Source organism: Gossypium hirsutum, chromosome A08 (genome assembly GCF_007990345.1).
Source record: "Gossypium hirsutum isolate 1008001.06 chromosome A08, Gossypium_hirsutum_v2.1, whole genome shotgun sequence".
Classification (NCBI taxonomy): Eukaryota; Viridiplantae; Streptophyta; class Magnoliopsida; order Malvales; family Malvaceae; genus Gossypium; species Gossypium hirsutum.
The window spans coordinates 113,186,918-113,199,996 of record NC_053431.1 but is presented as its reverse complement, the minus strand read 5'-3'; the positions used below and the strand labels follow the sequence as shown (position 1 = coordinate 113,199,996).

Sequence of the window (13,079 nt, the reverse complement as noted above, 5' to 3'; positions counted from 1 at the left end):
AGTATCAAGTATAAGGCTAATGGTTCAATTGAAAGACTCTAGTCAAATTAGTAGCGCAAGGATTCACTCAAACATATGGAGTGGATTATCAAACATTTTCTCCGGTTGCTAAATTGAACATGATTAAGATTCTTTTATCATGTGCAGCAAATCTCGACTAGGACTTATAGCAGTTTGATGTAAAAAATGTTTTCTTACATGGAGATTTGGAAGAAAAAGTGTATATAAAAGCTCCTCTAGACTTCGAGGATAAAGATACTCAAGGGAAGGTGTGTAGATTAAAAAAGGCCCTATATGTACTAAAGCAATCTCCCAGAACCCGGGTTGACAGATTTTGTAAGCCATGGTGTCGTTTGGCAATCGACAAAGTAATGTTGATCATACCCTCTTTATAAAACATCACAAGGGTAAGATTACTCTTCTTATAGTTTATGTTGATGACATAATTATGACAGGAGACAACAAGGAAAAAATGGCCCAACTTAAGAAACAATTGGCTCAGAAATTCAAAATCAAAGACTTGAGAAAGTTACAATATTTCCTCGGAATAGAAGTAGCTAGATCGAAAAAGGGAATCTTTATTTCCCAAAGAAAGTATGTCTTAGGCATTCCGGTAGAGACTGACATGTTAGGTTGTGGACTAGCACAATCACCTATTGAGAGTAATCACAAGTAAAGGTCAGTGAAACGGTGGATAAAAGGAGATATCAGAGACTCGTTGGACTATTGATTTATTTCGCTCATACTCAACCTGATATAACCTATGCAGTTAGTTTGGTAAGCCAGTTTACGTATGATCCTCGCAAAGCCCATATGTAGGCAGTATTGCGAATTTTGTGTTATTTGAAGTCTATACCGGATAAAGGTATTCTCTTCTCCAAAAATAGTCATCTCAAGCTAGATGTATTTACAAATGCAGATTGGGCCAACTCTCTTGATGACAGAAGGTCTACATTGGGTTATTGTACTATTGTTGAAGGAAACTTAGTCACTTAAAGGAGCAAGAAACAAAGTGTTATTGCTCGATCAAGTGCAAAGATTGAATATAGGGTCATGGCTCAAGGTGTTTGTGAGCTTTTATGACCGCAAAAGGTATTAGAAGAGCTAAAGTTGTTGAACGAAAATGGATCAACCCTATACTATGACAACAAAGCGGCCATCAACAGAGGTCAAAATCCAGTGCAGCATGATAGGACCAAGCACATCGAAATAGATCGCCATTTTATCAAGGAAAAAGTATCCAATGGTGCCTTAAGTCTTATCTTATCTAGCATCCGGAAAATAGTTGGTTGATGTTTTTACAAAAGGGCATAGCTGTAAGACTTATCATAATCTTTTTTGCAAGTTGGGCATGCGAGACATCTATACACCAACTTGAGGGGGAATGTTGAGAATCTTTGATTTATTTGACAGCATTGAATAGCTAATCTTTAGGGATTATACCTAATTTTTAGAGATATTCTTCCCTTACATGATTGAGTGAGTTTTTCCTCAATATATAAGAGTATTCTCTAATTTCATCATATACAAAATTGAGAAAGGCCGTTTCAAGTGACTTGGGCTAACGGAAGTACTCCTCAATAGAGTTAAAAAGATAGCATAAGCATAACAAAACCTGTACTGCTGTTGCAGTTTCCACTGCCATGGTCTGACTGACAGCTATATTGCTTTCAAAAAAATTGATAACTTCGTCAATGGATTCCTTGAGAAACTGCCAAAAGACATTGAATTAAAAAATAAAAATAAAAAACAATATATAATCCAAAGGATTTAGTAGTCAAGAGTTGGGTATAAGGGCGTACAGTCGCATAACATGGAGAGGCTTTAGCAACCAGGCTCCAGTCTACTTTGGTATCAAATGGCTTGTAGCAGAAGACACCAACTAAAGAGTCAGATGTAGTTGCACTCTGCAAGAACAAATATAAAATCAAGGTTGGTCCACAACAATGAGAAAAAAAAAAAGTAACCAATCAGCAACAAGAACATTGTAACCAATAAAAAATGCAATTCTGAAGAATGGCAAGAAATTAAACCTCAGCAAGAAGACCATTGGGAGATGATAATTGATATGATCCCAGATTCACGTCAAATACTTTTGTCTCTGGATAAAGCTTAATGGAGCAATTGAGGCCCTCACATGATAATTCAGCAAGACATGCACAGGCCCCATCTAGAAGCTTTGAAGCATTACGTTTCATGTGAATTTCCAGAGAAGTCTGAAGAATATCAGGTTTTGCATTAATCATAAGTGACTGATCATCATCTTCCTTATACCCTATAATTTTGTTTAATTTCTCCCAGTCCTCTTCACTGAAACTGAATGATTCACCATCGTCTTTAAGAGATTGACTGGCCCTGGAATTGTAAATGATTCACTGAAGTTGTAAATTCTACAGCATAAGACAGACTAGTTAAATTGAAAGAAGATTTCTCTGTACAAGCACTCACCATCCCAACGACCACCATGATTTTTTAGCTTTCTGCTGCTTCAAGTAGTTTTCTGATTCTATTGACCGCCGCACGAACTTGTGTGCCAACATTCTGCACAATGCCAGAATAAAATCAACAGAGAAAGCCACTTCACTGAACCAAAAATGTAGTGAAGTTTTCAAAATTTATAATCAGTATGCACATCTGTATGTGGACTGAAATATACTGTAGCTAACAAGCCCAGACTACTCATGCATGTGCCTACACGGTGTCCACAAATTTCTAACTTCTCCACTCTCCGATCTCTCTTATTATAGGAACTATACATGATAGAGAGTATGAAGTGCTATCATCCAACACTCAGTTAGCCTTAGCTATAGTGAGTTACTCCATCTATTTTCATTTGGTATATTAGACTAAAGTTGGATACAAAAAAAATTTGGGAAAGAAAATGATCAGGGTTTAGACACAAAGCTAAGGAGATTAATAATATAGTAGAAGGATTACGCTTGGTATGCAATTAAAAAGCAAATGCTATTGTCAAATTTGATGCGGGAAATCCTTGGTTCTTGTAGATGAGTAGCACTCTACTCAGGAGGTAGTTAAATCCAAGAGCAAACCACTCTGAGGGAATAAATTGTACACTTGCCAAAGGAGGGGAGGGATGAGCCAAATATTGTAAATTAGTTAACCATATCTATTCATTGCTAGAGATTATAACAAAGTATATGACCAAAACCAAAGCTAAAAGTCATACCGATGACTAGTAGTGACATATTTAAACAAAATACAGTACCTCCACTGCAGTATAAGTTCTATATCAAGTCCACGATCAAGCTCCTCAATTTCTTTACAATCATCAACTACTGGACGATTCACATCAGATTTAAGTAGGGATGCATATAGAGATATGTATTTCTTCTGCAGCCTTGTATATCTCAAAACTTGCTCCCACGACAGTTTCCCACTGCCAAAATAACCACATTCTTAGACAAAGCAAAACCAGAAACAGAATAAAAGTTGTCGAACTGAAATCATGTTCAGACAAAAGCCAAAAGTCAATATATGTATAATCTTTGGCAAAACAGTACTAATTTTGAAGACCTCCAAGATGATAGAGATTAGAGGTATTTGCAATAGGTTAATCACATTATAGGATTTTATGCCAAAAACAATAGAATAAAACTAAGATGCCAAGAAACAGAGTTAACTTGTTCACCTAGCCTTCTCCATCTGATCAGAAACAGCTTTATAAGCATACTTCCACCAAGACCTTGGATCTGACTTCAAAGAGACAGTTGGACGGTAATGGGCATATTTTAGTCTCTGATTGAAGGCGGTGAAGTTGTCAGCCAATTTCAGAATATCCCTGTATCCATCCTGCATGAAAGAGGAGAATAAAACCATAAAACCTACAGTCAAAGAATAAAGAACTTCCAAGATAGAAACACTTGGGAAAACCTTTGACAAACAAAGGGTCACATCATCCAAGCTCACTGCTCCTTTTTGGAGAGGTTCACCACTGTCAGAAGATCCATTTTGTCGAAGCTTTGAGTACTTTGCATTCCCAGTTACAGGTTGTAGGATGTAGGCGTGCTCTTCTATAGGATGATCAGCTGGTCTGCCATCTTTTGTACCGAATCTGAAAACCTGCAGTTCAATGGAAACAAGGAGAATCTAGGTTGAGAACCAAGGAAAGTATGAATGAACAGACATGGACAAACAGGTTAAATTCAAAGAGTGACAGAGGCCTACCTGAATCCACTCAGAAGGAAGTAAATCCTCCCACAGCTTATCGATATGCCACGGTAATATATCAGAGTCCAGATACAAAGCAAGTCGATCCAGTTCAACTGACTATAAACAGGGGGAATAAAAACACAAAAAGGTCATCATAGATAATAGCTAGAATACTGGGAAGGAAAGGAAAATCAGGGAGCATGGAATTAAAAGCATGAGAAAGTCTCAGAAAAGCAGTAGTGAGCAGAAAACAGCTCCAGTTTTTATGGTGGTGTGATGATACTAATTGTGATGACTAACAATGCCTTTTCCAGAAGCAATTAACAGCCATGACAGTTAGGACAATGGAATCAAACAGTTGCATAGAGGACCCAATCATCATCCAATTTAATTGGTAATAACACACTAAAAAGTTTTAAAAAAAAATGGCAAATGTCAAGCCTAGGATTAAGCAAGTCATAGTTCTGTTGTTGGTAAAGAATTTTAAATCTGACAACCAGTAAAAGAACAATATATTTTGCTAAAAATCAACAAGCAATCCAACAACAAACAAATTTATTTCTATAATTATAAAGAATGTATTCATGATGACAATCTGGCACAATTCTTTTTATGATGATCTTCATTCAATTAACTTCTCTCCATCAAAAGTGATTCAAACAATAAAAAATCAAGTTTGATATTTCACTATAAGAGAAACCTTCTGTATACGATCCAGTGCACCACCGGTAACAAAAGTCTCCTTCCCGCTGTCATCAACTGTTACAGCTGAGAGTTTCTCCAATGTAAGGCCAGCAGCAAAAGGATGGCCAGGATTGCTAAAATGGGAAGGGGCAAGAAAACACCAGTAAGTTCCACATGAATTGTTAAAAACATAGAACATTAACCATTAGGCTTTACTTTACCTCTCAAGATCCTCATATCTGATGTGAATATTTGATATTGAGAGCTTCAAGTTACCAATTATTGTGCTGATAAGGGATCCCAACCATGATTTATTCTTCAAACACAAAGGTGGATTTTTATCATAATTAGCTACCAAATATAAAGTTGTCTGAAGAAAAGATTCGAAACACCAATACTTTTTGACTCGTGCACAATAAATATTTGCAAATTTCAGAAGTTAAATGCAGAATCAAGGAAAAGGAAGTAGAATACAGTTGAGCTCTGCATACAGAAGATAAAACATAGCTTTTAGTCTACCCTACCTCATAGCACCTGTGAGTTCTAAAGGTTGGAAATATTTGTAAACACTGAACCTTATCAAGGCCATAAGAGTTCATGGATCATAAAGGAGAAAGTTTATGTAAGGTAAAATAAAGTTTAAAAGGTAAAAAGCCTAACTGTTCAAGCATATAACCATGTGAAGAAACATGACCAGCTAATTACAGTCACTATTTCAATTTTCAAAAGTACTATATAGACAATCTCATCAAAATACCATTTCAGACTTCAAATGATGCATTCTCTCCAACAGCTTCATTTCCATTTCCTATCATCACCAACAAAGATTAAATCAGTAAATATATAAATTTAATTTTCAACCACATCTTATTCTTCTACGTTTAACATTAACAAACACACTGCTCACCCGGTCTTACCCGTACTCGGTTTTTCTTAGCTTCTTGGATAGCATCCTCACTACACCCTTCAACAAAAGTTGCAGGTTCAGCTAATAGAAAAATTTGATCCAAGTAAACCAAAACTGGATCCTGGCCGAGCCTACTCCATGGAACCTGAAATCAGCATGTAAAACATAGGAACTTTACAAGAATGCAACAAACTTTTGAAGAACTATACATGATGTCAAAACTGGCACCAATCACTTAAGCTGGAGTTGTTGCCCCCTCTTTGGGAGCCGGAGGATTAACTTCCAAGGTTCAAATCTCATCTCCCCACTCAGACTTCCTCACATAAACACCCCCCCCCAAAAAAAAAAAAAAACGCCATGCAACACTAAAAGTTTTATTATATTACACTTCAACTCCATCATAAACATGTCTGGTGTAGCATATTACCACCCAGCCACCACTTCCACACAGTCACTGTACCACCAACATCGTCTCAACCATCTTTAACAATAACTTCATACCTGAATTAGTTTCTGAACCTCATAAATTTCACCCTCATGGATCTAGGATTATAATTTGTTCACTCTATTTTGTATTTTATATTTCATCAAACAGCTGCAAGCAAGTCTAAAAAATTAAGAACATAGAGCCTGGCCTAATAATAAGAATTTGAGACAACAATAGCTACACCACAAACCTTAAGTTTAACTGATCCAAGAAATCCTGCCTTGACCTTCACTGGCAGCTTTAATGCATTAAGTGCCTCAGGCTTCAGTTGCATGTTAGTTAGCTCAACATCACCTGTTTTAAATTTGAGAAAGTTAAGTGAAGATATCAAGAAAGCAACAGAATCCAAGGGAACTAACATACAAATAAATTGCACAATCTTTGAAAGATAAGTCTTGAACATCATAGTCCATACCACTTTCACCAATCAACTTTAAAACCTTCTTGTATCTCCCAATCATATCTTAAGCAACCTCAATCTAATGTTGTTTGTCGAGTATTTCAAACTCTTTCTTAGATTTCCCTCAATGTCCTAAAGTTTTTTCAAGTTTTTGCCCCTTCTAAACATTTGGGTGGAGTATAATTTTTATCAAATGGAACTCACGTTAGTAGATAATAGACATCCAAGCAGAAGTGAACTCTTAAAATCATGGTGGCAAACATGCTCATAACCCATGCCTATAACTCCAATAAAAATTAATTAACAGTCTTAGATAGCATGTTTATCACTTCGAACCAATACTAAAATTGTCTTGATTCTATCAACATTTCCATCCACAATAAAAGATTAAGCAAAACAGAAAGTAGATAAATAATTAGTCCAAAACAAACCAATTTCGAAAACACTCACTCACGATTAAATCACATGACAGAATAAAACATTCAAATTAAACGTAAAAAACAATAGAAGAAGCATAAACAAGAAAAAAAAACCCTTAATGAACATTTTCGATAATAGACACAATAACCCAACAGATAAAAAAAACGAAGTGATGAAAAAAGACACAAACCTTTCCAAACACTGATCTTAAGAGCTTCTTTATTGAGACCTCTGACATAGTTCCCCAAATACCTCTGCAAGAGGTACGCCACTTGATCCTCCAACATCTTCCCTGTTCTTTTTCTTTTTCTTTATTGGAATCTTCAATCTGAACTATGCGAGATACTGTTCATAAAAGGAATCTAAAATGTAAAACATTGTAAATTTTTGAGGAAAGAAGGAAGAAAACTTGAATAAATAGCGGTTACACAAAAAAAAAAAAAGGTGTGGGTTTTTCTCAAAAACACGCCAGCACCTTTTGAATGGAAGGTAGTGACTGACTGGAATACGCTAGAGTAGGGAGAGTCGTTACAGTTATAGAGCAGTCCATGGGTAAGTCCTTCATGTAGATCTTGTTTATTTGACTTTGACTTTTTTAATCAGTGGCAACTCAATATTGGTTTCTGTAATATGTGATGCGAAAGTTATGGTATTTACAGCTCAGCTGATTGGAATAAAGGGTACTATTCTCCCCCAATATTACTATTGTGCCATTATAAGAAAGGCGGTGGCGCGCAGCCGTTTTGCCTTTGCAAATTTTGACACCTAAGCTTTGTTAAACGTTTGCCGTTAACTCATCTACATCGTAGTAATGGATATATTTTTGCTTGCCCTTTTTTTTGCTCGAAAGATTTTGAGTTGTTATTACTTAGTATTAGTTTTTATATTTTAATTTATGTATTTCTTACTTTTTCAATTTTAGGTTTCATCTTTTTAAGATTATTAAATTAAATTTTGTTATTCTTAAAATCGTAAAGTAAATAAGTTAAGGATTCGGCTGAAGTTTAATTATGGAGAATATGTGGATCTTAATGGTCTTAGTGGAGGGTTATTTTTATGGTAGAAAGAAGGTCTTAAAGTTCAAATAATGGCTGCTAATATAAACATTATTGATACTTTGGTTTGTGATATGGGTAAGGGACAAAGCTCTCGGATATGTTAGATTTATAAAGCACTAGTGTTTCATGACACACAAGTTATTTGGGTTATTTTGATACGAAAATCTAGAACCGTTGTAGGCCCTTGGATGTGTATAAGGGATTTTAATGATGTTAAGGACTTAGAAGAGATGAATGGGAGCAAAATGAAAGCAGATAGGTGTTTAAGAAGTTTTCAGAATTTTATTGAAGGTCGTTCTCTTATTGATTTGCCCGCTAAAGGTCAATTTTATACTTGGTTCAACTCTATAGAGGGGCAGGTGATTAGAGAGCGGCTTGATCGAGTTCTGGTTAATAAAGAATGGCTGGATATGTTCTCAGACTCGTTGGTGTTTAATCTTTTTGTTGTAGGTTCGGATCACTCCCCAATCGTTTTGACTACTGATCGTAAAGATAGACAGGCTCCAAGGAGATTCAAGTTTGAATTGATGTGGGCAGATCTCGACGAATGTGAGGAAATTATAAAAGAGGGTTCGGATCAGTTTTTTATGGGTCCTCATGCTTTTTATCTGTTGCAGAAACTTAAAGGTGTAAATGTCATTTAATGCAGTGGAGCAAGAGTGTTTGTTGGGAATAATAGGGTTGTTATTGATTATTTGTTGGAGAAAATTGAGATTTTTCAGAGGAGTATGAACTGAAAGTTGAATTGAAAAGGGTTTGGAGTCTAGAGGAGAAATACTGGTTCCAGTATTCTAGAGTTAAATGGCTGGAGTTTGGTGATAAGAACACCAAATTCTTTCATCAAACAACAAAGTACTTGAGGCAATTCAATAAGGTGTTACGTATTAAAGATGAATCTAGTGTTTGGCTTGATGAGGAGTTGGATATTATTAAAAAGTTTAGGGGGTTTACCATAGTCTTTTTCGGACCGATGGTGTTAGGGAGTGGGGAAATACGATTAATTATGTGCCTAAAGTGGTTTCTGTTTATATGAACGAGTAGCTGGTTAAGAGAGTTCCGGAGGAAGAGATAAGAGCTGCGGTTTTTCAGTTGGGTGCTTACAAGGCTCCTAGGCTTGATAGTTTCAATGGTTTTTTCTTTCAAAAATTTTGGGAGGTTGTAAAGGAAGATGTAATTAAAGCAGTAGGTAGTTTTTTTTCATAGTGGTATACTTTGTAGAGAGATGAACTGTAGAGATATAGTTCTCATTCCTAAAGTATAAGTCCCTAAAACGATCTTGCAATTTAGACCCATAAGTTTGTATAATTTTGTTTATAAGATAATAACGAAGGTGCTGGTGAATAGAATGAAATCTTTTCAGGGAGAACTTATGACATATAATCAAAGTCCTTGTGTGAGTGACAAATAGATACATGATAATATAGTGGTAGAGAAATTTTTCATTATTTTAAGCTTAAGAAGAAGGGGAAGAATGGTGAAATGACACTAAAAGTAGACATGAGTAAGGCATATGATAGTGTGGAATGGGGTTTCCTTGAGGAAGTGATATTGAGATTGGGTTTTGATGTTAGATGGGTCGGCTGGGTGATGGAGTGTGTTAGGACTGTGTGGTATACTTTAATTGTAAATGATAAACCGTCAGATAAGATTGTTCTTAGTAGAGGTATTAGGCGGGGGAGCCTCTACTGCCCTATTTATTTTTGTTTGTCATGGATGTTCTGTCTAGAATGATTATTGTTGAAACACAAGCACATCACCTAAGTAGTGTCAAACTTTAACAGTCTATGTCCAGTGGTTTCCCATCTTTCTTGCTTTCTTTTTTTTGGCAGATGATTCCCTATTTTTCTTGAAGGCATAGATGAGAAAGTCTCAAGAGCTTATGCTTTTACTTGAACAGTTTGGAAGGCTTCGGGGCAATCAGTCAATCGAGACAAATCCAATATTGTCTTTAGCTCAAATATGGACATGAGAATCAGAGTTGAAATTGTCGCTGTGTTGGGAATTCCAAAAGCGAGATGTCCAGATTAATATTTGGGTTTATTGGGTAAAATCAGATGTAAAGTTTTGGGCTAACATTAAAGATAGGGTGTTGAACAAAGGTGCAATGTTGGAAACAACAAATCTTATCAATGGGTGGTAAGGAAGTTATTTTGAAAGCAGTTGAATGTGTTGTCCCAATCTATAGTATAGCATGTTATAAATGGCCAAAGAAACTTTGTTTTGATCTCAATAATGCTACGGCTCGGTTTGGTCAAAGAAAGGATGAAAGTAGGGTGCATTTGAGGAGTTGGGAATCTTAACAATGGATAAAATGGCCGTGGGACTTGGATTCAAGGATCTTGAAGCTTTCAACATTGCATTGCTGGCCAAACAATTCTGAAGATTGGTTCAAAAACTAAATGCGTTGTGGGCTAGGGTTTTGAAGGCCTTATATTTTCCTCATGTTTGAGTTTATTGATGTTGTGAGGGGTTCAAGAGCGTCATGATTTTGAGCAGTGTATTGGTTGGTTGAGATATTTTAAAAGATAGACTACTTTGGCAGGTTAAGGAAGGGATTGTGGTGTCTATTTGGAGTGACCACTAGATGCCTAAACTAAATGCTAAGCTTCTTGAACTTGTAGCTGGTGCGGGCACGTACTTTCCAAAAAAAAGTTGTGGAATGGATGAATAAAGAGGAAAGGGTATGGAAGGATAAGCCCATTGGTAACTGGATTTTTTATGAGGCAAGGTGTGCAGTTAAAGAAGTCGCAATTTGTCAATCAAAGGGAAAGATTCACTTATATGTCCATATGTAAATACAGGAACTTAATCTGTTAAATCTAATATTCTGAGTTGAAGAAATATTCCCTTTAAGGTGGAGCTTCGAAGCCTTCCTCTTCTAGACAAATCAACAAAAAGCATTGGAAGCTTCTTTGGAGTTTGAAGGTTCCAAGTAAAATCAAGCATTTTTTGTGGAAGCTGTGTACTGATTCAATTGCTACATTTGTAAATCTGTTTAAAAGAAGAGTTGTTTCTCAACCTTTATGCCCAATATGTCAGCAAGAGGAGGAGTCTATTGAGCGTATGTGTTTTGGCTGTGAATGGACTCGTGGGGTTTGGTTTGTTGGTTAGAATGGTCTCAAAATCGAAAGGGATAAAATTTGCAAATTTGATAAATGGTTTTTTAAGGTGTTGTCTTGTAAAGAACTGTTGGTGGAGGATAAAGTATGGGTGCCATTTACTGTTTGGTATACATGGAAAGGCAGACGCGACGTGTCATTGGAAAAAAAGGAAGTGGATAATAAGGGTACAGTTGATAAACTTACCTTTGCCATGAATGTAGTGTTAGGTTCTTTTCAATTTAAGAATAAAATTCACTACAATGTTTCCTGTTCTGCTGATAAGTCCAGGGCCCTACAAGAAGGTTTTGTCAAGATGAACTGCGATGGAGCTTTCAAAGAAGCAACAAAGGAAAAGGCTCTTGGTATTATTTCCCTGGACGTTAATGGTAAAATGCTAGGTGATGGGGCCAAAAAGGTGCATGTTCATAGTGCCTTACGAGCTGAAGTGAAGCCTATGCTGTCAAAGAGGGTCTAAAGCTGGCAATAGAGTTGATTGTTGAGTTAGACTCAAAGGAGGTTATTCGTGACTGTCATAAATCTCGGGAGATCGAAAATGGAGAATAGCTAATATCCTAGATGATATTGTCAATAGAATCGTAATACATTAACAAATATAAAAGTATTGTGTCTAAATTTGAAACTTATCATATACAATTATATACATAAATTTTTAAATTTCATATAATTATCATATGTGAGTTTTAACCGAATTAATTAAATTCATATACAACATAGTAATGACAAATTTTGATTTAATAAATTTATAACAAAGCCTAATTATTTTTCGTTGAAACCACGAGTACTTAATGTTGAACTGCAAGAAGACACGTGGCATAAAAGTATATCATCCTATGCCCAACAATACCAGGCCCATGAACGAGCAAATTGAATTTCTCATTGGAATCCATTTTATTATTTGGTCCAAATTCAACCCAACAACTCCCCCTATCTTTGAGGTCCAAAGCCCTGCAGGATTTAATAAACTGTGATTTATACAGTTAAAACATGCTTAAACAAAGTTTCAACTGTGATACAAAATATCTTTGGTCCATTACCAATATAATGATTTCATTAACAAAAGATGTTACTGTAATTGAAGGTTAAAATGTTCACTATTTTAAGTCTAACCTGAATTCAAGTAACGCTACTATTAAAATTTTACTCTCCTCTTATAATTCAAAATAAATAAATTAAGTGCAGTAAGGTTGATAGATTCAAACTCCGTACACCCCCTTTCTGGAGTTAGAAACAACAGGAAAACAAATGATTATGACCAATAATATGTGCCTTTTTTTTAATTATTGAAAACAACGGCACCAACCACCTTTTAGTTGAAACAGGAATTAGTCTTTTTAGCTCAGTTAGAAGTGTGTTCTATAATCTTGTCCCGTTTCTGGGCTTTTATTTCTTATTAAAACTATCTTTTGCTGCTATGGATCTAGACGTTTGAACGCATCCCAAACCAGTTCCCTCTTCTTTAATATTCCAAGAAAAAGGTAGTCATTTAAAAGGAGGAGAGAATAATAATAATTCATTTCCCATTTAACTCTGTCAGTGTCAATGCAACAAGCTTGTGAAATACTACAAGACAGTTGCGTGGAGGATTGATGATGAACCCTAACATGGCAAACAGTCCTTGTTTCCCTGGTCCAAAAGTTATCGCAGATACCCACAAATTCCTCATCTCAGAACCTAATATAACCACTTTTTTTTGTTCCCTCTTTTTTTTAAAGAAATTTCCGAATTCCCCCACTTTACTTGTCACTCTTTAAGTGTTATCAAACAAAACATAATTACCATTAAACTTAGTATGTAATTATAATCAACACAACAAAACAGAGTTGTTGAACCT

At 35.8% G+C, this 13,079-nt stretch overlaps 1 protein-coding gene across 3 annotated transcripts in view; it reads right to left on the bottom strand.

The window, feature by feature from the left end:
• LOC107919490 (uncharacterized) overlaps positions 1-7,669 on the bottom strand; it is a 38,520-nt gene extending 30,851 nt beyond the window's left edge. Inside the window, exons 1-15 of one of the 3 annotated variants that reach the window (XM_041074825.1) lie at positions 7,544-7,669; positions 7,259-7,413; positions 6,439-6,542; positions 5,772-5,906; positions 5,612-5,662; positions 5,076-5,170; positions 4,871-4,988; positions 4,186-4,287; positions 3,892-4,080; positions 3,650-3,810; positions 3,227-3,397; positions 2,449-2,541; positions 2,034-2,355; positions 1,803-1,907; positions 1,616-1,711 (exon numbers count right to left, since the gene is read on the bottom strand). In XM_041074825.1, coding sequence (XP_040930759.1) covers positions 1,616-1,711; positions 1,803-1,907; positions 2,034-2,355; positions 2,449-2,541; positions 3,227-3,397; positions 3,650-3,810; positions 3,892-4,080; positions 4,186-4,287; positions 4,871-4,988; positions 5,076-5,170; positions 5,612-5,662; positions 5,772-5,906; positions 6,439-6,542; positions 7,259-7,355 — 1,839 coding nt within the window. In that variant the 5' untranslated portion in view covers positions 7,356-7,413; positions 7,544-7,669. Of the gene's footprint in view, positions 1-1,615; positions 1,712-1,802; positions 1,908-2,033; positions 2,356-2,448; positions 2,542-3,226; positions 3,398-3,649; positions 3,811-3,891; positions 4,081-4,185; positions 4,288-4,870; positions 4,989-5,075; positions 5,171-5,611; positions 5,663-5,761; positions 5,907-6,438; positions 6,543-7,258; positions 7,500-7,543 lie in introns of those variants that run through there. The other 2 variants (XM_016848944.2, XM_041074826.1) reach the window with 2 other exon arrangements.
• Between the last annotated feature and the right edge of the window lie 5,410 nt (positions 7,670-13,079).